The sequence below is a fragment of the Poromitra crassiceps genome (genome assembly GCF_964638095.1).
Source record: "Poromitra crassiceps genome assembly, chromosome: 9".
In the NCBI taxonomy this organism is placed as follows: Eukaryota; Metazoa; Chordata; class Actinopteri; order Beryciformes; family Melamphaidae; genus Poromitra; species Poromitra crassiceps.
The window spans coordinates 11,671,181-11,694,581 of NC_139630.1; the positions used below are offsets into that span (position 1 = coordinate 11,671,181).

General features: G+C 46.6%; 2 protein-coding genes across 2 annotated transcripts in view; one reads left to right on the forward strand and one right to left on the reverse strand.

Moving 5' to 3' along the window:
• The window catches only part of LOC310781948 (transcription factor IIIB 90 kDa subunit-like), a 53,390-nt gene extending 43,033 nt beyond the window's left edge, over positions 1–10,357 (reverse strand). The window contains exons 1-2 of the mRNA XM_083642592.1: positions 10,230–10,357; positions 9,487–9,697 (exon numbers count right to left, since the gene is read on the reverse strand). Of these exons, the coding sequence (XP_083498718.1) occupies positions 9,487–9,676 (190 nt within the window). The 5' untranslated portion in view covers positions 9,677–9,697; positions 10,230–10,357. The remainder of the gene's footprint in view (positions 1–9,486; positions 9,698–10,229) is intronic.
• Positions 10,358–10,653: 296 nt separating this feature from the next.
• On the forward strand, positions 10,654–22,838 carry xrcc3 (X-ray repair complementing defective repair in Chinese hamster cells 3; the record flags this gene model as incomplete). Its single annotated transcript, XM_083642858.1, has 8 exons — positions 10,654–10,776; positions 12,215–12,333; positions 13,903–14,040; positions 15,130–15,360; positions 17,064–17,218; positions 17,888–18,100; positions 20,829–20,869; positions 22,601–22,838. Exons 2-8 carry the CDS (start codon positions 12,261–12,263, stop codon positions 22,836–22,838), a joined length of 1,089 nt encoding a protein of 362 aa, XP_083498984.1. The 5' UTR covers positions 10,654–10,776; positions 12,215–12,260.
• Positions 22,839–23,401: the final 563 nt, after the last annotated feature.

The following is a 23,401-nucleotide window of genomic DNA, read 5'->3' on the forward strand; positions in this document are numbered from 1 at the left end:
CCACATCAAGTTTCTGCTAACCAACTCGCCACCCCACAACTCAGCGCCCCACATCATCAAGTTTCTGCTGACCAACTCGCCACCGCGCAACTCAGCGCCCTGCATCGTCAAGTTTCTGCTGACCAACTCGCCGCCCTGCAACTCAGCGCCCTGCATCGTCAAGTTTCTGCTGACCAACTCGCCGCCCTGCAACTCAGCGCCCTGCATCGTCAAGTTTCTGCTGACCAACTCGCTACCGCGCAACTCGGCGCCCCTCATAAAGTTTCTGAACCCGCTACCCCACAACTCAGTGCCCCGCATCGTCAAGTTTCTGCAAACGAACTCGCCGCCCCACAACTCTGGACCCCGCAACGTCAGGTTTCTGCAAACGAACTCGCCACCCCGCAACGTCAGGTTTCTGCAAACGAACTCGCCGCCCCACAACGCTGGACCCCGCAACGTCAGGTTTCTGCAAACGAACTCGCCACCTCACAACTCAGTGCTCCACAGCGTCAGGTTTCTGATAACAAATTCACCGGCCCACCACTCGGTGCCCCGCCTCATCAAGTTTCTGCTAATGAACCCGCCGCCCCACAACTCAGCGTCCCGTATCGTCAACTTTCTGCTAACGAACTCGACTCGTTTTTTGCCCAGAGGGACCCTGCTGCCAGCAGCGGCCCGTGGTATCCCAGCATGCCTCTGCCTCGGCCGGGACTCGGCGCCCTTCATCATCAAGTTTCTTCTAACCAACTCGCCACCCCACAACTCGGCGCCCCTCATAAAGTTTCTGAACCCGCTACCCCACAACTCAGTGCCCCGCATCGTCAAGTTTCTGCAAACGAACTCGCCGCCCCACAACTCTGGACCCCGCAACGTCAGGTTTCTGCAAACGAACTCGCCACCCCGCAACGTCAGGTTTCTGCAAACGAACTCGCCGCCCCACAACTCTGGACCCCGCAAAGTCAGGTTTCTGCAAACGAACTCGCCACCCCACAACTCAGTGCTCCACAGCGTCAAGTTTCTGATAACAAATTCACCGGCCCACCACTCGGTGCCCCGCCTCATCAAGTTTCTGCTAATGAACCCGCCGCCCCACAACTCAGCGTCCCGTATCGTCAACTTTCTGCTAACGAACTCGACTCGTTTTTTGCCCAGAGGGACCCTGCTGCCAGCAGCGGCCCGTGGTATCCCAGCATGCCTCTGCCGGGACCCAGCCGCTTCTCCATGCCAGGAGGATACCGGCTACTTCATGGTTCCCGTGATCCTGTTCCCCAACACCATCGCGCTTCTCTTCAGGGACAACGGCTTCTGGGTCGCCATCAACCCGGCTCTCGTCAGTATGATCCTTTTAAAATCAGCTATACGCCGACCTCTCAACGTCGCCCAATTCAGAAAACGCCACTTCAATACAGTGCAGACCCAGTAAAAACGCCACTTCACTATGGTCCGGTGGGAGTTCCCGGGCGGGACAAGAAGTATGTTCCCGTTGCTTCTGACTATGGCACACCCAGAAACAGAGAGGTCCAAACTGTCCCAGAACGGTTTGGTCCAGTTCAGAGCAGGAGGCCAAAGCACATCAGAATTAAACCTCCTAGCAGGTTTGCTGCCAGTCAACAGCCGGGTTCATTGGGTTCCCCAGGAAGGCGGCAGCACGGTCCCGACCGTCTCACCCCCCGGAGTGCTCAGAGCAACGTCCCCCAAGAAGGATGGCATGGAGCTGAGCCACATGTTCCTCTAACTGTCCAAGTTAAATCCGATCCTTCTCCAGGTAATGCCATACATCAGTCCTTTTGAAGTTAGTTTTTAAAAACTATTTTACATAGACGGATTTCTTTTGCATCTTTTGTTTTTGTGTTTTCCTTTTTTGGGTGTGCATGTCCTTAGGGTGAAAAGTTTTGTATATACATTTTGTATATTTGTACATGATTGGGATTGATCAATGGCATTTGTATACTGTAGACTTGGGCTACAGTATGTCTGGTGTTTTCTATCACTAACTGAAAAATGGTTTTGCTTGTTGGTAATATCAAAATGATTTTGAGTGTGTGATTATAGATATTGTATGTTTAGTTTAGGCAATCTGGAATGAAGTGAACTGTTGTTTTGGATCATGGCCACACCTCCAACACAGCTGTGGACTATTAAGCAATTATGGGCTGTATTTAAATGCCCCCTCCAGTCAGTTTTCCTACCTGTATAACCGTTGGTGTTTTATGAAAACATTCTAGTATGTTCGTATATTGGTAAAAACAACACGAGTGCTTTGTCTCACTTGCCTCCAATACTTTGTCTGCGCTACAGAGGAAGTTGCACTGGAAACAGTATTGCCTCTAATGTTAGTTTAGCTGCAAGCCACTATTACTTGCTAAAACCGGCCAACAAATTTCAAAGCTGATGGGCTTAATGAATAGTTAACTATTGGTCATTGAGTGGCGTTTTGAGCGAACATTGTTGCAGCAGCAGGGAGCGGGCTTAGCTAACGTAGCAAACGGCTACCAAGCTAGTTAATATACTAACGTTGGCTCGTCCTCAGTCAGAATCAAATTGAAATGACGTATCACTATTGCGTTCCATTGAGTTATGTCATGATTCCATTTTAGCAACAGCTATTTTTTTTTTACTTTAAGCAAAAAGGTAGGTTATTTGTAGAGATTTTTTTTGCTAACGTGTGGCTAATCAACGTGGTCAGGACTCAAACGTATAAAATATCTTAAAAATGACAAAATACACTGGAGGGGGGCTTTACGCACTATTATGATTGTGTCTTGAGAAAGGTCCTTGTGACCGAAATGTAGACTCTTGATAACAAATCGATGCAGATGTGATTAGTGGGAATTTACTTTTTTCTTTGAACGTTCTTCTCCAGGTAATGCCATACAGCAGTCCTTTAAGCAGTACCCAGACCTGGTGAGTGGGGAATCTGAGCAAGAACCTGGGCAGAACGTTCTTGGTCCGGCCACACAGGGTCAGGAGGTCTCTGCACCTGCTGCTACCTGGTCTGATTTCCCACCCGGCCAGAGAAAACCCGCGGCAAACAAACTCACGCAACAGACGATCAGAGTGTGGCCGGGACAAAACGTTCAGCAAGTACAAAACCACGGACACATCTCAAGCCTCAGTCCTGACTTCAACCAGCAACTGGCCCAACTGGACAAGCGTCCAACCGCCTCCAAGGACCAGGGTCACGTGACTGGTGACGTTAGCTCTGGCCCGGCTCAGAATGCTGACTCAAATCCCTACGAAAGATTCTCTAAACATGGAAGTCCACCCAACATTGTGAGTAGTTTGAGTATTTTTTTTTTTTTTTTTTTTTTAAGTAAACATTTTCTGATTCCAGCTTGTTAATTCCAACTTGTTGTTGTTTTCTGGTTTCTTTACTCCTATATGACCGTAAACTGAATATCTTTGGGTTGTGGACAAAACGAGACATTTGAGGATGTCATCTTGTGCTTTGGGAAATGCACTGATCCATATTTTTCACCATTTTCTGACATTTTAGACTAGTGGTTCTCAACTGGTCTAGCCTTACACAGCCCACATTTTTCCTTAGTCATTAAGTTGCGACCTAATTTCCAGAATTTAGTCTAACTTTGTAGCATCATTTAGCCCCCTTTGCAACAAGCTAGCATGGTATGCTGGTACCCATGGATGCCTTAGGTCTTCTAGTTTCATATGGTACCAGTATCTTCATTCTGGCATTAGAAATTAGCACGCTACAGCCTCTGAAAGACGGTAATATTAGCTAGGACGCCAGCGTCCTCAATCAGTACAACTTCTTTTTTTTTTTTCCCTCAAGCACATTTCGACGATCCACTCAAACCAGTTGAGAAACAGTTATAGAACTGATCGAGTCGTCAAGAAAATACGGTAATCGACGGATTAATCGACAATGAAAATCATCGTTACTTGTAGTTTGAACATAAAGTTTGATTCATTTCAGGTGAGGAGCAGCCCAATCCACCTCGTTGGAAACCCCCAGCCCATCTCGCACAGTTCCCCAAACCCCAGGGCGTCCCCCGGCGCCGGGCCCCGGGCTTCTGATGGCTCGGGTTCGGGTTCGCTGATCCAAAGGCGTTCTGACTGTCCCAGGTCCGGAGGCTTTGGAACCAGTGTTCACCGAGGCATCGTGAGAGGTACTGCACATTCCCACCCTGAGCCCAACACCAGCCTCGTTTAGACAAATTACTTTTTAAAATTCAGTAGATTGCACCGTTTTTATGGTTTTATATCTTTTTGTTTTTGTTTTGTTTGGGTTTTATTTGTCTACATGTATCCCATCCAAACACCTCAAACAATTTTTTTAGTCCAGAAAGTGCTCCTTAACAAAAAAAAAGTTTGTATTTGAGTATTGCTGTTTCATTATAATATGGCAGGTATTTGTCAGGGGCCAGGCAGATGTAAGAAGTTGAGAGTAGGTTTTAGAACACAAACACTACTTTGTGAAGGCAGTTGACTGTCAACGTAGACATCCCAGTCTCAATAAACCTGTGATCCAATGCGTCCTCATGCTTGTTGTGTTGACACATTTGACCAAACTGACAGACTGAAACTTAAGAGATGAAACGGTATGAAAATTGAATATGACGATTATAGACCAAAATGATCACGTTATCAGTATCACTGCGGTATTATTAAAATGTAAGACATTTTCTGTCTTATTTTAGTTTTGTACACGATATTGTTTGTCTTTCTAAAGTCTAGTTTTTACTTTTTATTTCCATTAACGAACATGTTTTTTTTTTCACATATAGTTTTAGTTGAGTTAATAATGTTGCTTGTTGGTCTAACAGTGGTGTTCTTGTCTCAGGTAAACGGAGTGGCTGATGGGGAGGAGATCATGTTCTGCTGTTTGGACCAGACGATGTTTATATAATAAACGATCAGTGAAGATTTTCTGTTTTGAGTTTTATTGTGGCTTATGTTCACTGAAGGTACATCTCATGGAGTTCTCCTCCACATATGATATACAGATCCTTTCCCAAAAAATTATTGATTATAGATTCATTACACACAAAGTGAAATATGTCTAGGCTTTATTTGTTTCATTTTTCATAATTTTGGCCTACAGCTCCAGAAAACCCCCAAAACAGTATTTCAAGAAATTAGAATAGTGTGAAGAAAATCAGGTGTTACTTCTCAGTTATGACTGACTCCAGCCTCAGTCCACTCCCTCTGAATCTCTGCCAAATTTTTGAATCGTCTTTGCTTGACAATCCGCTGAAGCCCACGGTCATCCATGGTATTTCCATGATATTCTCATTTTTTGGAAAGGATCTGTATATGCCCTCGGATTCTACAGCCATAGCATCCATTAGGAAATTAAGATGCAGCTTACAGTAGCACTCACGGGTCAATGCCTATCATATTTGAATTATTACTATAAATGTAATTGCATTTACAGCAATAGCACAACACAATTGACCGCAGATGGTCGCCCTCATGACGCGGAGCGGGGTGAAAAAACGCCTCCCTTTTCATTTCGGCGGCAATATCGTCTAGCTCCGGTCCGCGTCTTGTGTGGGATGCAAGGAGACAAACAAATATGACGGGATTCTTTCACTTCAATATAAGATTTTTGGCTTACAGGAGTGATTGTGTCGAACACCAGATTGTGTTGAAAAATCAAGCATTTTCCAAGGTGTAGATTTGAATTCAAGTATATTCCTAATCTTGAAAGCATAACTGTTAACATTCAGCAAATTCAAAAATGTTCAAGACCGTACGAATCCTGCCCCTACTTTGGCACCGGCGCTGCAGACTGACTAGAACACATGACTGAGGCGGCGAACTGTTCCACTAAACCTAACCTAACCCAAGGGGTAACTAAACCCTAAAACGTGATTTCTCTCCCCCCCCCCCAGCTTTAAACCAATGTATATGGCTGTTGAGCGGTGCTGATTGATTCTGGTCAAAGTCACAAAAAAACATTTGAATTCTACATACTCTATAATTTCCATGCATAGAGACTGCCCTCTACTGGTTAAAACCCACTTTTTCGGTTGAGATTGTTTGAATTTGCGGCTCATCTTGTGCCATTCAACGTCGCCAAGAACCCCCCGTACCACCTTCCCCCATCCCATAAAAGCAACCGCTCTGGATTCGACGAAGAGAGGAGTTGCATCAGAGAGCAGTTGAGCGTAATGTCAGCGATGAAGTCACGTGGTTAGCTCGATTGCGCCGTTATATTATTTTAGTGTAAATGTTATCGTTGTGGGTGTTTGTAGTATTTGGTAGGTTAGTGATTTAATTTAGACTGTTTAAATTCACTATGACCGGAGTCTCTCTGTTGGTTAGGTGTTGTGTTCTCGAGCTCCAGCAGCAGTCATGCAGGCTGGGTGTAACGTCCAAGCATTCCCTGCTAACGCTCGTGTTACTTGGTTTCCCGGGAGCTAACATAAGACACAGGAACCTAACAAAACGGAGGTGGCTGGGAGGAAAGTCAGTGAGCAAGCTGTTCCCACGTTAATGTTGCCTGGTCAATTCTGAAAAGATGTCTTATTTTATTCCAGCGATGGTTGTTATGCCGGGGCTAACGTTATGCTACTTGGCCTGTTTGCTCATAGTAACGTACAACCAGGGAGCTTGACTAAAACAGACATTTCCAGAACTTACCACTCAGTCGAACATCCTCGATGACTTTTTTCCAAGCGACTATGTATCTATGCATCACATGACATCACTGATTCCCAACCAGGGGAACGTGTACCCTAAGGGTACTTGAGCAGCTTGCAGGGGTACCTGGCAAGATTGGGGATTAAAATGTATTTCCAAAATGATAAAGTCACGTTCAAGGCAAGCATGTCATAACTGCGCAAACTAGCTACAATATGGATAAATAGGTCAAAAGTCCAGTTGATGTCACTCCGGATTCAGGTTTAGGGGAGCCCGGTGACAAATGTCTGACTATTTTCAATGATGCAAGACTACTTCCCCTAATCAATGTCTGATTAACAATCACATTCATTAATCCATTGTTCCTTCCACTCATCTCTCTCTCCCCCTGCAGCAATGCCCGGTTACATCACTCATTCATAAATATGCACGCCCCGTCATTCCTAGTCTCTCCCCAGACTCAAATATTATGCTGAATCGCTGCGCTCCGCGCATACTACATAAATGAGTCTGTGCCACTTCACAGCCACTGCTGGTTTTTAAGGCGGTTTGAAATGAGTGACCGGTCGTAGCGCCGATGAGAGAGCGGTTCGAAAAATGGGCTGCGCCTCCCGTGTCGTCCGATCACAAAGTCGTTACTGATTGGGGAGGACTGAATCCATCACTGGCATATGACTGGCCAAGTGAACGGTTCCCTCCCATAACCAGCCGGCTGAGGGAAAGTGTCCCAGACCCAGAGAGAGATCTGCAGCATGCAGTGACGTAGTGTATCAGACCGAGAGAGAGATCTGCAGCATGCAGTAACGTAGTGTATCAGACCCAGAGAGAGATCTGCAGCATGCAGTAACGTAGTGTATCAGACCCAGAGCGAGATCTGCAGCATGCAGTAACGTAGTGTATCAGACCCAGAGAGAGATCTGCAGCATGCAGTAACGTAGTGTATCAGACCCAGAGAGAGATCTGCAGCATGCAGTAACGTAGTGTATCAGACCCAGAGCGAGATCTGCAGCATGCAGTAACGTAGTGTATCAGACCCAGAGCGAGATCTGCAGCATGCAGTAACGTAGTGTATCAGACCCAGAGCGAGATCTGCAGCATGCAGTAACGTAGTGTATCAGACCCAGAGCGAGATCTGCAGCATGCAGTAACGTAGTGTATCAGACCCAGAGAGAGATCTGCAGCATGCAGTAACATAGTGTATCAGACCCAGAGCGAGATCTGCAGCATGCAGTAACGTAGTGTATCAGACCCAGAGCGAGATCTGCAGCATGCAGTAACGTAGTGTATCAGACCCAGAGAGAGATCTGCAGCATGCAGCAACGTAGTGTATCAGACCCAGAGAGAGATCTGCAGCATGCAGTAACATAGTGTATCAGACCCAGAGAGAGATCTGCAGCATGCAGTAACGTAGTGTATCAGACCCAGAGAGAGATCTGCAGCATGCAGTAACGTAGTGTATCAGACCCAGAGAGAGATCTGCAGCATGCAGTAACGTAGTGTATCAGACCCAGAGAGAGATCTGCAGCATGCAGTAACGTAGTGTATCAGACCCAGAGAGAGCTCTGCAGCATGCAGTAACGTAGTGTATCAGACCCAGAGAGAGATCTGCAGCATGCAGTAACGTAGTGTATCAGACCCAGAGAGAGATCTGCAGCATGCAGTAACATAGTGTATCAGAGCCAGAGAGAGATCTGCAGCATGCAGTAACATAGTGTATCAGACCCAGAGAGAGATCTGCAGCATGCAGTAACGTAGTGTATCAGACCCAGAGAGAGCTCTGCAGCATGCAGTAACGTAGTGTATCAGACCCAGAGAGAGATCTGCAGCATGCAGTAACATAGTGTATCAGACCCAGAGAGAGATCTGCAGCATGCAGTAACGTAGTGTATCAGACCCAGAGAGAGATCTGCAGCATGCAGTAACGTAGTGTATCAGACCCAGAGAGAGATCTGCAGCATGCAGTAACGTAGTGTATCAGACCCAGAGAGAGATCTGCAGCATGCAGCAACGTAGTGTATCAGCGTAAGAACTCTCATGGGTCTGGCGTTGAGACTACGTCATTCCTGTCCAATCAATGTCTCCCACACTTTCCCAGGCTCTCCCTCTGGCCTGCTGGCCAATCACCTAACTGGAGTTCCTAGTAGGAAACTCCTAGTAGGAACTCCAGTTACACTCTAAATACGAGGGAACTGATGTAGGAACTTCCTACATCAGTTCCCTTGTATTTAGAGTGTTGTAACTCACTTTGTGTGTCTCCCCTCAGTGATGGTCTTCACTGTAGCTTCGCCCCACCTCCCCTGAACACCACCAATGTCATGACTCCTGTAGAATTCCCTATGGGGGGATTCTCTATCCTATAAATCACTGACGTCGTCCTCACGTCTCAGGAGGAGTGTCGTCATACCATGGAGTCATACGCCAAATCTAAGTGTTTGTTGCATCATTAAAGTTTATTGTACTTTCCTTCTAGCCTCTCATCATTGAAAAGGAAAGAGGCCAAACCCAAACACGGAGAGTTCAGTGAAAAAAATCTATTTTGGATGATTTAGGCTACTTATACATCCGTGGATCCACCGCTGCCAAAGTGTTTTCTTTGAGACCACAAAGAACACGCATGAGTGAGGCGGTGCTATTGGCATGGGAAGACCGCTCAAGGGGTACATAAGACAAAAAAGGTTGGGAACCACTGTATCACATGATCGGCCAGGTGACCCCTGCAAAGGGTATTTGAGGGGTGTGCCTTTGCGTTCGGACTCTATTTTTGTCTTCACACACTAACGTTAACCACTGAGCCAAACTGCTGAACGACACCGGGCATGCGCAAGTGTCCATTCGATGACACCGAACCCAATGTTCGGTGTCTCTGGAACATTGCGTGCGTTTTGTTGTTCTCACCGTCTGAGGAGACGAACTGTCCTACGGCGGAGGACACGCCCCCGCTGCCCTCCACAAACGTCACCTCCGACACGATGATGTTGTCCTCCAGCACGGAGCCGCAGGCCGTGCACACGGCGCTGCCTCGGCCCGGGTCCACATCGATGTCTGATCCACCACACGTTTTACACCGCCGGCCTGAGGAACTCATGGCTGCAGGTCAGAGGTCCACCTGGGTTACAGGGAAGATCTGTTACAGCACACAGACCTGGTGTGTGAGGGTGTGTGGGGGGGGGGGGGTCGACACAGCATAGTAGCTATTGCAATATTTTTGTGTGGCAATATATCTTATCGCACGGATGCCAAGTATCGGGTGCATGCAACATTTCCAACAGGATTTTATGAGTGTGTTGGTCAGTCTGTCTGCTTGACAATCACATTTTTCTGCAATAAGACATTTTGCTGATAATCTAGTACAGTGTAAGCTCTGTATAGTTATAGTCATAAGCACTCCTAAACATTCATAATACGTTATAACAATAATCACAACACATTATAAATAATTTTACATTGACTATAAGGTCAGGCACAATACTAATTGCTGATCACTCAGGGATCATAGTCTTATTATAATTCCCATCATAGCTGTAATGCATTCGACCACTTGGAGTAGCTTGTAATGTAATCACATGATTAATGAATTGTAACACTAATGACTAACTAATTATAACGTTATAACCGTGATTAATGTAACGTTAACTTACCAGCAGTGCAGTGTTCTTCTGATATAAACCAAGACAGTCCAGTCAGTGTGTGTTGTTACAGAAGTTAAAACATGCTAGTGTTAGCCTGACTCTGTTTAATGATCAATATTTTCATCTCGATGTTTTCTTTTCCTGGAGCGCAGGCAGCGCAGTGATGACGTCAGTAGTGACGTCATGACCGAAGTGGCGTAGCTCGTCTGGATTTTTTTTTTAAGCGTGACGTCACACAGTGGTCACTCATAAAAAAGTGTGTGTATGAGACGATTCAGCTGTGGCTATATTATAGTTGCTGTTTTTCGTTTTCTTTTTTTCCTGTTTTTGCTGCTCGTGCACGCCTGCGCGTCACCGGCTACGTGACGCGAGCACGCCAGCCGGCGCAGCGTGATGACGTCAGCTGGCAGCGCGGGAGCACTGAGCTGAATAAAACAACAACAACAAACAAACACGAACAGTCTCAGATCTTCAGAGAGCCAGCAGAACAGAAGATCTGAGAAGCTGAGAAGTTTCCTCAGGTTTTCTCAGTATAGCTGCTCACACAACACAGCAGGTAGGTTTGATAACGCTGCTGAGTGAGGGCATGCACTCACTGTCAGTGTATCTGATCACTCCCCTTCCTCTGCTGTAACGTTAGGTCTGTGCTTTACTTTACAACACACTCAAATAGCTTTATCCCCGAGGGGAAGTGTACGACGTGAGCCATAGAGTAATGACGAGCAGTACAGAATAATAGTAACAGCCGATATAACAGCAGTGGTGAATAGTTATTGTAATAGTAGCCTAATTGTGGAAAATGTAAGTGGCAGATAGTAAAACTGCACATCAAGTAGTGTGGATAGTCATTGCACATTGCATTATGCACAAAATACATTATTGAGTAAGTATTGCACAGTTAAGATGTGTAGGCCTACTATAAAATAAGTGTTGTGTTGTCTAGTTGCTGGTGGGTGAAATTAAGTCAGATGGCCAGTGTTGTTGACCCCAGACACTACATTACTTACTTTTACAGCACAGCATCACACCTGGACTTTATTCCAAAAAGAAAAAGTAGTTACAGTTCCCCACATAGTCCCTTGATGGCATGGTTTCATAGAGAATTAATGTGCCTTGGAGGAAAGTGTGGTCCTTGCTAGGGCTGCATCTAATGATTATTTTCATTATTGATTAATCCATGGGTTATTTTCTCGACTAATCGATTAGTCGTTATCATAAGCTTAATACCGTGCCTACCCTATGTTGTGCAATATTCACAACGCCGCAAGCCACTACTACAAATAAGTTCCTAATGGAGGAGCAAACATTCTCATTAGTTTTTCAGTTTCACTTCAATAAATCAATATTTTTCTTCAAAGCAAAATACTTGTTAGTTGTTAGTTTGTTTTTCGATGGTACGTTTAGTACGTTTGATTAAAAGGGGGAGGGGGAATTAATACCGTGAAATACTAATCCCTAATTACTACTCAATTAGTTATTGTTGCAGCGCTAGTATTAATAAATCCATCACACTGTTCAGTTTATTCACAATAATCAGTTAAAATAAAACAATCATATGAGACAGAATGGAGATATATTGAAAATGCTGTAGGGCCCAGACACTACAGCTAAGTTAGTTTTTAAATTATGTTTACTACCATATCTAGAATCTATATTTGAAAAAGTACATGTGTTGCTGTAGAACCTACAAAACACCTAAGACTAACCTCAGACACGGAGTACTACTAAATGGTCCTAAGACAGTTGTTCCATCAGTCTCAACATTGATTAAAATAAATACGTCAGATACAATAAGTAAGGGATAATCAACTCCTAGGTGTGCGTTAAACGAATTTTAACGCACGATGTGGATCACCCGACACAAAGTGCAGGGTGGTTGCCTCCACTCATTTCTTAAAAATTAGTGTGCACGATTAATCAATTATAAAAAATTGTTGGTGATGGATCATCTGTTGATTGATTAATAGATTAATCAGCTAGCCTAATGGTTGCAGCTGGAGAGCCGTTTGCGGTGGCCATGTTGTCTCCAGCGGGCTGAAGATGGACCCGGACCGGAACCTGGACCTGGACCAGCTGGAGCTCAACCCCAGGATCATCGCGGCAGCCAGGAGAGGTGATGCTGTGTGTGTGTGTGTGTGTGTCTAATGTGGTGGGGGGACGGGGGGGGGGGGGGTGAACAACAACACTGTTTGTGTGAGTGTGTTCGTCATCGTCTCCTCCTGCCAACCAGCTTGCAGGTGCCGAGTGTGTGTTGGAGATGGAAATGGAAATGAACTGAACGAAAATAAAAGTATCAAAACCTTTGGAGCAATTTTTGCCCCTGGGTCATGGTTTTTAGGGGCATTCTGAGATTTATTGGGGCATTTTTACCCTTGCCCCTGGCTAATATCCTACACTTCACACCCTGTGTGGTGATATTGTTGAGGTGCGACAATAGAGAGCAAAATTCCGCCCCTTCCGGTAGGGCCCTATATGAACCAGCGTCAGAAGAAATATGAGTCGTGGTGAACGACGAGAGACAATACTTTTTTGATCCCGTTTGAAATTGGGCCATGAAGTACGCATGATTTTTCCTCAATTTTACAGAGAACTTTACAAGTCAAGAAAGTCGCAGTTTGTCGTAAAACTGTAGCACAATAGAGAAACTGCGGAGCGCGTCATCATTCAGAAACCATGCCCAAAACGGGGGGAAATGAAAACTCCCCCCGCCAATCCTGGTGTTCTCCTATGTCACGTGTTGCACACAAAGATCATGCATACGGAAGATGAACACTCCAACTTACTTCCTTGTCAGCTAGATCCACATTTTTCTTCTCGCCAATTCTCAATGGCTTCCTTGTTTTGCTCGGGAGTACAAAAAAACTTTATTTGGTGATTTTTTTTTACATTTGTTGTCTGCGCAGCCCACCACACAGCAGCTTTTATCTACGTTTAACTCAAGGAAAATGGCGCTGGCGTATGGGAGTGAATGGAGAGCTTTCCCCCGTGATGGGCGTGGCCTATTTCATGCAGTGTTACACATTAGAAACCTGTTGCCGTAAGTGACGTCATAACTTTCTGGTGTTGGTGTGATGTATATTATTGTGCGAGACGAGAGATGTAGTTGATTGAGCGGTTTCATGCAAAACTAAAACCTTACGTTTCAGTTTTATGACAAACTGCGACTTTCTTGATATGCAAAGTCATCCTTTAAAATGGACAAACATCACATGTGTACTTCATGACACAATTCAAATGGGATCAAAAAAAATGTGTCTCTTGCCACACCACTTTTTACCGCCAGCTGGTTCGTATGCTGAAGCAGGAAGCAGGCGTGACTTTGGCTCTCTATATATCATGCATATAATCAGGGTATCTGCGGGGTCTTGGAAAGTATAGGGAAAATTAAGGCCATTAAAAAGTCTTAAAAAGTCTTAATTGCCATTTGAGAGGTTTTACATTTTGTAGCTATTCTGCTGATTGTGTTAATTGAGCAGAATGGTATCGTCTCATATCGATCGCAGGGCTCTGAATTGAATCGATATTGTATCGTGACGTGGCAGCTTCAGGATTCCTGCATATACCCTGATAATTGACAAGACCTTTCTTGAATAAATGCTTTCTTCAATAAAATGTCAACTTTAAATAGACTATAATCAGGTTTTTGAATGCAGTTTGGTGTGACAGACTCTCATTCCTCCAGCTAACGTGACGACAGCCCGCCGGGCGCTGACCCTCTCTGGGCCGGACCTCCAGAGGGTGACCGGTCTGTCCCGGGCCGATGTCCAGCAGCTTCAGACCGCCGCGGCCTCCGCCTGCAGAGCGGACACACCGCTCCCAGGTCAGATCTATAGCACCTACAGTATATCTATATAAACCATCTGGTCCCAGGTCAGATCTACAGCACCTATATCTATCTAAACTATCTGGTCCCAGGTCAGATCTATAGCATCTACTGTATATCTAAACAATCTGGTCCCAGGTCAGATCTACAGCACCTATATCTATCTATATAACCATATGGTCCCAGGTACTTATATCTATCTATAAAGCAGCTGTTCCCAGCTCAGATCTCTCTCTCTCTCTCTCTCTCTCTCTCTCTCTATATATATATATATATACAGTATATATATAAATCAGCTGGTCCCAGGTCAGATCTATAGCACCTATACCTATCTATAATGCAGCTGGTCCCAGGTCAGATCTATAGCACCTACTATAGAGCAGCTGAGTCCCCGGTCAGATCTATAGCACCTACTATAGAGCAGCTGGTCCCAGGTCAGATCTATAGCACCTACTATAGAGCAGCTGAGTCCCCGGTCAGATCTATAGCACCTACTATAGAGCAGCTGGTCCCAGGTCAGATCTATAGCACCTACTATAGAGCAGCTGGTCCCAGGTCAGATCTACAGCACCTACTATAGAGCAGCTGGTCCCAGGTCAGATCTATAGCACCTACTATAGAGCAGCTGGTCCCAGGTCAGATCTATAGCACCTATACCTATCTATAATGCAGCTGGTCCCAGGTCAGATTTATAGCACCTATACCTATCTATAATGCAGCTGGTCCCAGGTCAGATCTATAGCACCTACTATAGAGCAGCTGGTCCCAGGTCAGATCTATAGCATCTACTATAGAGCAGCTGGTCCCAGGTCAGATCTATAGCACCTACTATAGAGCAGCTGGTCCCAGGTCAGATCTATAGCACCTACTATAGAGCAGCTGGTCCCAGGTCAGATCTATAGCACCTACTATAGAGCAGCTGAGTCCCAGGTCAGATCTATAGTTGAGTATTAAAGGTATTTGGAGACATTGTTTCAGTCCAGTCTGTGTGCAAGTACATGGAGTACAGTATGTAATGCAATGTATGACAGTATTATTATGTAGTGTGTGTGTGTGTGACTGCAGACTGTGTGTGTTGTGTTCCAGCCCTCCTGCTGCTCCGGGGACCGTGCCAGAGCTCGCCCCCTGGCCTCAGCTTGCCCCCCGGCCGCAGGCTGAGTCTGGGCTGTCCAGTGCTGGACGGGCTGCTGCGCGGCGGGCTGCCTGTGGGGGGCATCACCGAGCTGTCCGGCCCCAGCGGAGCGGGCAAGAGCCAGCTGGCTCTGCAGCTCTGCCTGTCTGTCCAACTGCCCCCGACTCACGGAGGACTGTCTGCAGGTATGTCTGTCCAACTGCCTGTCTCTCTGTTTTGTCTGTTTCTCTGTCTGTCTCTCTGTCTGTCTGCCCGCCTGTCTCTCTGTCTGTCTGTTTCTCTGTCTGTCTGTTTCTCTGTCTGTCTGTTTCTCTGTCTGTCTGTCTCTCTGTCCAGCTGCCCCAATGCATGAAGGACTGTCTGCTGATCACCCACTCACCCCTCTGGTGGAGTGTGTGTGAATACTTGAACTATAAATGATGTTGTTGAAAAGAAATGTAGGAGTTTGGGTATGAATAACTCTGTGAAAATATAAAAGTAGGTTGGCCGATAGCCTTTGCTCAACAGTAAGCCATGTGAGACGTGTATGCATGTCAGCCAGGCTGGACCTGGGGGAGCACCCCAGGTCCAGCCTGGCTGCCTTGTTTTGTTGATTGATCAAGTCTAGCTCCATTCTGGCGTCACTCAGAATGTAAACAATGACTGCGGAGCAGCTGGGAAGAGGAAGTCTTGGCGCGGACGTCTGCTCTACACCGGAAGCACCGAAATATCGCCCGTTTGTCCCAGAGTCTGTTAGTTGTCATTAGACTCTGGCTGCCCAGATAGATTGACTGTAGGGTTGTGCGATGTCATCAAAATACCCATCGTGATTGTTTTACAGTGAAACATCGTTTTGTACGATGGCATCATCATTGGGGTGGGGGTGGGGGGAATAATTAATTATTTATTAAGTCGCTGCGTTGCTGTAATGCCATTTGGCTAGCCGCTGCAATGCGTTCACGTTAACAACAGGACAGCTGAGCCTGAGCTCTGCATGATACCAGCGGGCTTTGATAGCCTCTGCTCTGTGCTACAGCACAGAGCCAGGCGACTGAAGTGGGCAGTGGCTGTCACTACCAGCAATTTGAACGGGGCAAAACAAATAACGTTAACGTTACAGATCCTCACCAACAACGTGTGTGTGTTGAATTTAACGAGCTGGCAGAAAACCGACTGAATTACTGGCTGATATAACGTTAGATTCGCGTGGGCTTTTGAACCTAATGTAATGAGAGAGAGTTTAGGAGGAATGGCTAGAGAAACGCAGCTGCTGTATCTATATGGAGCGATTCCAACTTTCACTTTGGAAACAGGCGAGTTAAATTCACAGTTGAAGACTTGTACTCACTTTGGGATGAAAACAGGAAAGAACGTGAAGTTTCTTCTTTTTCTAACAAAGTTTTCACAACAACACAGCAGACACGCGCGGGGGACGCCCCGGTGACATTAAACAAGCGCCCCCTGTTCAGAGAAGCAGTAGAGCGGAGGAGGGGGAGGAGGAGGGGGAGTGGAGGCTTTCCTGAACTGAACTGGGCGCGCTTGTTTAATGCCGCCGGCGCATCCCCCACGCATCACGGTAAGTGGACTTGGCCTCTTTTATTATTACAACGGCACAATTTTAATTCGAACAGATAATTAATTACGACAATCCGATGTAGAAGGCTCAGAGGTCGATGGGGGGTTGGCCCATCACGATGGTCGATGCCATCGCCCATCGTGCCAACCCTAATTGACTGTGATTGATTGATTGATTGTTGATCAGTTAGATCTAGTTTGGCTCGCTCTTTGTGAGACTCTGAGACACACTGAGGAGGTGCATAGAGAAAGTTAGTTATTTGTTTAATGTGTGTGTGTGTGTGTGTGTGTGTGTGTGTGTGTGTGTGTGCGTGTGCGTGTGCGTGTGTTGTAGGAGCGGTGTATATCTGTACGGAGGCGTCGTTCCCCTCGCGGCGCCTGATGCAGCTGATCAGCCAGCAGGGGGTGCTGCGTGCCGACCTGCCCACAGAGCTTCTCAGGAGCGTCCGCTTCAGCGACCACGTCTACGTTGAGCACGCCGCAGACCCAGTGAGTCTGCTAGTCCAAGAGCACTGTGTCTCAGTAGGTCTGTCTCTCTGTAGGTCTCTCTGCAGGCCTGTGTCTCAGTCGGTCTCTGCAGATCTGTCTCTGTAGGTCTGTCTCTCTGTAGGTCTCTCTGCAGGCCTGTGTCTCAGTCTGTCTCTGTAGGTCTCTCTGCAGGCCTGTGTCTCAGTAGGTCTCTCTCTCTGTAGGTCTCTCTGCAGGCCTGTGTCTCAGTAGGTCTCTCTCTCTGTAGGACTCTGCAGGCCTGTGTCTCAGTAGGTCTCTCTGTAGGTCTCTCTGCAGGCCTGTGTCTCAGTAGGTCTCTCTCTCTGTAGGACTCTGCAGGCCTGTGTCTCAGTAGGTCTCTCTCTCTGTAGGTCTCTCTGCAGGCCTGTGTCTCAGTAGGTCTCTCTCTCTGTAGGTCTCTCTGCAGGCCTGTGTCTCAGTAGGTCTGTCTCTCTGTAGGTCTCTCTGCAGGCCTGTGTCTCAGTAGGTCTGTCTCTCTGTAGGTCTCTCTGCAGGCCTGTGTCTCAGTAGATCTCTCTGTAGGTCTCTCTGCAGGCCTGTGTCTCAGTAGGTCTGTCTCTCTGTAGGTCTCTCTGCAGGCCTGTGTCTCAGTCTGTCTCTGTAGGTCTCTCTGCAGGCCTGTGTCTCAGTAGGTCTCTCTCTCTGTAGGACTCTCTGCAGGCCTGTGTCTCCAGGCGGGTGCCGGTCCTCCTGGCTCGTGGTGCAGTGCGCCTCCTGGTGGTGGACTCGGTGGCGGCTCTGTTTAGGTCGGAGTTCCAGGCCTCTGATTGGCTGGAGAGGACGCGGCGCCTGCTGGCCTTCGGCGCCACGCTGCACCGCCTCAGCCACGCCTTCAACACACCGGTCCTCTGTATCAACCAGGTGACCATTGTTACAGTCGACCTCTCCAATGTGTTTAACACGTTCACTGCCATTGACGTATTAATACGTCAAAAATAATCCAACGGTTGACTGCCAATGACGTATTAATACGTCAAAAAAATGATTTTTTTTTTTTGACCGTGGGATGTGCATCTAACCCTTTTACATCTCTTATATAATTATTGGAGCCACCGAACGTTTACAACCCATTCCACCGAGCCACTAAGTGGCGACAGTGCCCTCCTGACTAGAGGAAGGCAAGCAAAAAGCAGCCATTCTCATGAAAATGGATGGGGGAAAACGCTTTAGTTTTCGCGCTGATTGCTGGCGATGCGGGATTGCAAATTTGCATAATAGATTACAGGTGGAACACACTTTGAAACACGCAGCATAAATATGACCAGAATCGCAAAAGCTTCTCTCAACCAAAACTCCAAGAAGCGAGCGAGTCCATCCAGACTTCCTCAAACAGCGGCCGCGCAGACAGGCACAGGACAGCAGCAAAGCAGTGAGACTGGTGACAAGCTTGTGACGGCCGCTGCAGCCAAGAAGAACGCCCACGGAGGAAGGAGTTGGAAGCAACTCTCGCTCTCTGCCTCTCTCTCTCTCTCTCTCTCGCTCTCTCTCTCTCCCTCCCTCCCTCTCTCTCTCTCTCTCTCTCTCCCTCTCCCCCTCTCACTAGGATTAAACCTAGTGCGTCTCCGGGAGAGAGAGAGAGAGGGAGGGAGAGCGAGAGGGAGGGAGAGAGAGAGAGAGAGAGAGAGAGAGAGAGGGAGGGAGAGCGAGAGGGAGGGAGAGAGAGAGAGAGAGAGAGCGAGAGGGGGAGGGAGAGAGAGAGAGAGAGAGCCAAAAATGAATGGTTAAAGTGACTGTTCTATCGAATTTCACAAAAAGCCGTTTATCTCTGAATAATTTTTCTGACGCTGAAACCATGCTGTATTCAACTGCTAATGCTTACATAACTACTAACTCTACAAACTAACTATTTTAGACAGAGAAAGCACACATTCTATTAGTTCTTTTGAGATATTGTGTGTTCACAAAATCTTAGCAGAAAAGAATCCTCGGGTCTTGAAAGATGAGCCAGAATCCTCAAAAAACCCCTCTGGCAGAAGCTAACTACAGTAAAAAAAAAAAACGTCTGGCAGTGAATGTGTTAACTGATCAACAATCATTCATTTAGCATCATTGTCTCTAGGGTGTCACTTAACATTTAAGCTCTCAATAACTATCAATAGGCCTATTCATAGCTTTCAAGGGGCGTTACGTGCTGCCGGGAACGCCCACCTGGCGGTCAAAAAAAAACTTGTTCATTCCGTTGCCTGCGAGTCGACTCACGCTGTTTGTTGAGCCAAAGTGCCGGATAGCCTACCTGTTGTGCTATCGGTTGCACTAAACCGACGAGGAGACACGCCTGGCTTGTGCTTTTACAGAATCCCGTCAGAGAAAGAAAGGAGAAGGTTGTGGATTTGTGCGACGTGGTTCAGTCGCTGGGAAGGGCAATTTTTTTTTGCTTTTTTTTCTACCATCAAAGTACACACGTCTTTGCTCTTTGCGGCCAACATTTCATCAAAGGTAAGCTCAAGTAACGTTAACGGGGTATTAATCATTATTGTAACGTTACTTGAGCTTACCTTTGATGAAATGTTGGCCGCAAAGAGCAAAGACGTGTGTACTTTGATGGTAGAATAAAAAGCCATTTTTTTGCCCTCCCCAGCGACTGAACCACGTCGCACAAATCCACAACCTCCTCCTTTCTTTCTCCGACCGGATTCTGTAAAACACAAGCCAGGCGTGTCTCCTCGTCGGTTTAGTGCAACCGATAGCACAACAGGTAGGCTATCCGGCACTTTGGCTGAACAAACAGCGTGAGTCGACTCGCAGGCAACGGAATCAACAAGTTTTTTTTTGACCGCCAGGTGGGCGTTCCCGGCAGCACGTAACACCCCTTGAAAGCTATGAATAGAGAGGCAAAGTGACCGCTTACTTCCTGCTTCAGCACTGTACCAGAGATTTTCATCCGCCATTTATTTTCCCATAGACAATTTGTAAAATGCTTATAAAAAGAGTTTTACTAACGCTAGAATCGGGAGAGACCATAGAACATTTCACTCCGACCAAAACTTTAAAAGACATCATCGAAAAAATATTTTCAGTTTGGTTTGAACCAGTAAAACTCTTTTTATAAGCATTTTACGAAATGTGTATGGGAAAATAAATGGCGGATGAAAATCTCTGGTACAGTGCTGAAGCAGGAAGTAGGCGGTCACTTTGCCTCTCTATTTCACACAAGATGGCGCCCGACCGTAGACTGCTAATTCGCACTTTGGCTTTCTGCGCTCGCTGGGTTTCTCCATTCATTCGCCGTGATCCGATAACAATGGCTCAGTGTGAAAGCACTCAGGCATGTACGTAGTGTGCATTTCTGTTCAAATTCAAAGAAGAAACAACATTATTTATCGTTTCATGGGTTTTTCCTACGATTTGAATGGAGTAGTGCAAAGTATGAAGGAGTAGTTAGAGTTCAAAGAGGGTGTGGTGTCCACAGTCCTCCCATAAAGTTTAAAAGTTGCGTCCTGCGTTCGGTCCTCAAGATGGCCACCACAACAAAAACGTCACATGACTGAAACCATGAATACACTCATAACTGTGTGTGTGTGTGTGTGTGTGTGTGTGTGTGTGTGTGTGCGTGTGCGTGCGTGCGTGTGTGCGTGCATTCTATCTCCAGGTGACGGATGTTCTTGACGGATCGGCTGCGGAGAGTTTGGGGTAAAAACAGATTTTAAATGCCTTATGTGAGAATCAGACATTTCTAAGCATTACTGACACCCGTGGCCGTTAGGGGAACTGCAGTCAGCAACCTGTTGCCCCCCGCTGGCTGCTCGCTTGCACTCTGTTGTCAGCGCGAGCAAGCAGCCAGCGGCCAAATCAGTGAGGGCTTGGATCTGGCGTTGGTTGCTTCGTAACGTTAGCTGATGAAGTCATTTGTGAACGACAACGTGACCAATTTGTCAGGAGGGAGGAGTCTTATTGTGGCGCGTTTGCTCGTGTCTCGGCCCTCGGCTTGCGTTCGCTTTGGGGGAGGCCTGCTTTCCTGTGATTGGTTCCTGGGCTGGAAGCAACCAAGCACGTTTTCAGTGGCGCCTGAACTTTGACTTGATATGTTGTACTGCAACCAAACAATGTTCTAAAAGGGGCACGGTGGCGCAGTGGTAGCTTTCTTGCCTCACAGCAAGAAGGTCCTGGGTTCGATTCTCGCCTGGAACGCTGTTGGCACTGGGGGTATGTCTCCCCATGACTTCAGTGCCTATCTCGTGAAAAGGGCCTTTCTGTGTGGAGTTTGCATACATTCATGTCAAGAAATTTCCGAAGATCGTGTTAAAACAAAGCGCATTTATGCTCCAAAAGTCATAATAGTGTTCCTCATGTGTGACGATTATCTTGCTGAACACAAACTTCGCTGTTTCATAAACTTTTGTTAACCACAGACCTTACTTCTTGCATTTAACTGAAATTCCCATGCAAAAATCCCATTGCCTTTTCCCCCTACGAACCAGCAGCGCAGGGACAGGGGCAGTGGTGGCCCAATGGTTAGAGAAGCGAGCTTGTGACCGGAAGGTCGTCGGTTCAATCCCCGGGACCGGCAGGATAAATTTGGGGGAGGAAAGTGAAAAGGCAACGCTTGCCCCTCCCTCATTACCACCACTGAGGTGCCCTTGAGCAAGGCCCTTAACCCCAACTGCTCCAGTGGAGCTGATCAGTGGCCAGCAGATCAGACTGTGGTTGTACTGGTCAGCTTCCAGGTATGAATGTGTGTGTGAATGTGAACAGGGCACTCCTGAAAAAGAGAGCATTGCTCTCAGTGAGACTCCCCCTGTATAAATAAAGGTAAAAAAAAAAATACGTCATCCCTGCAGTAGTCTATTCCTCCCAGTGTTATGTCCCACCTCTCTATTCTGTTTGACTTGGAAAACGTCACAATAAGAGGTTAGATAATCTCTACGCCCATATGATTTCTGCAATGCAGAAAAAACAGCCAGAATCATGGAATTTGGTCATAATCAACTGTAAAACATTGAATATTGCAGAATCTTCCATAATTTGTCTGAAATTCATAAAAGTAAGCCTAATTATCAAAATAGAATAGAATAAGTAGACCTACTTATTGTCATAACCTAATTGCTTTCATAATTGTAAAATAGGCCTAGAGTTGGTCCCATTTTGGATTGAGATGTTTTGAGAGGGCGGTCGGTTTTGCTTCTTTGAAGAGGCTGTCTGAGAGAGACAAGTCATCATCAAAAAGAAAATCCTAACCCCTGAATTCAAATTAAAAAAATAATAATGATAATAATTTGGAAAAAAACTGAATTGAAAAAAAATAAAACGGATTTCATAATTTGCCCTACATCCTCTTCACCCATTGGCCAAAAAGAATAGGCTAAAACTGCTTCACAACTCGTACATACAGCGCCTTTAATATTTTCTTCTTTTAATTTCCAGCATGGTGGACGCTAAGGTGTGTCCCGCCCTGGGTCTGGCCTGGGCCAATCAGGTGACGGTGCGGCTGATGATGCACCGTCTCCGGGGAAGCGTTGTTGCCGTGGGTGACCAGCGCAGCGCCGCCCGCAGGCTGGAGGTGGTGTTCGCCCCGCACCTGGAGAGAGACAGCCGAGCCTGTGCTGTGTGGATAGAGGGCGTGCGAGGGCTCACAGATCACATGCATGTGACTGATACATGACACATGCTACACTGGGGGGGGGGGGGGTCACGATACACTGTGCAGTCTGGGGAGGGGGGGGGGGGGGGGGGGGGGTCACTAGCCTGCTAAACCAACCTGATAACTCGGGTTGGGCATCGAGAACCGGTTCCAGACGACCGGTTCCCAAATTCTGATTCCCAAGGAATCGAAAAGGGAATCGAGATATTAAGTGGCGGTCGGACACAGACCGCTACATAAAGTGTTCGTTTAAACTTTTTTTTTTAAACTGTTGTTTACAAAAGTTCATAATAAATGACAAGCAATCTTATGATAATATGAATATGACTTGTAATGGTTTATTTATTTTCTGTGAGGTAAGCGTGTGACCTTGTGTTTTGATCCCACCCCTCCAAGAATGTGAATAGCTTGTTTTTCGACCACGTGATTGGGATGACGTCTGAGGGGCAGCTCTCTCCCAGAGCTACTGTGGAGAATGGAGGAAAGCCAGTGTGCAAGAGGGTTGGATGCCGCTCCACGCTGCAGGTTATCGCCAGAAGATTGCAAAACATACAGGATATGATCCATTATGCAATGAATAGAAG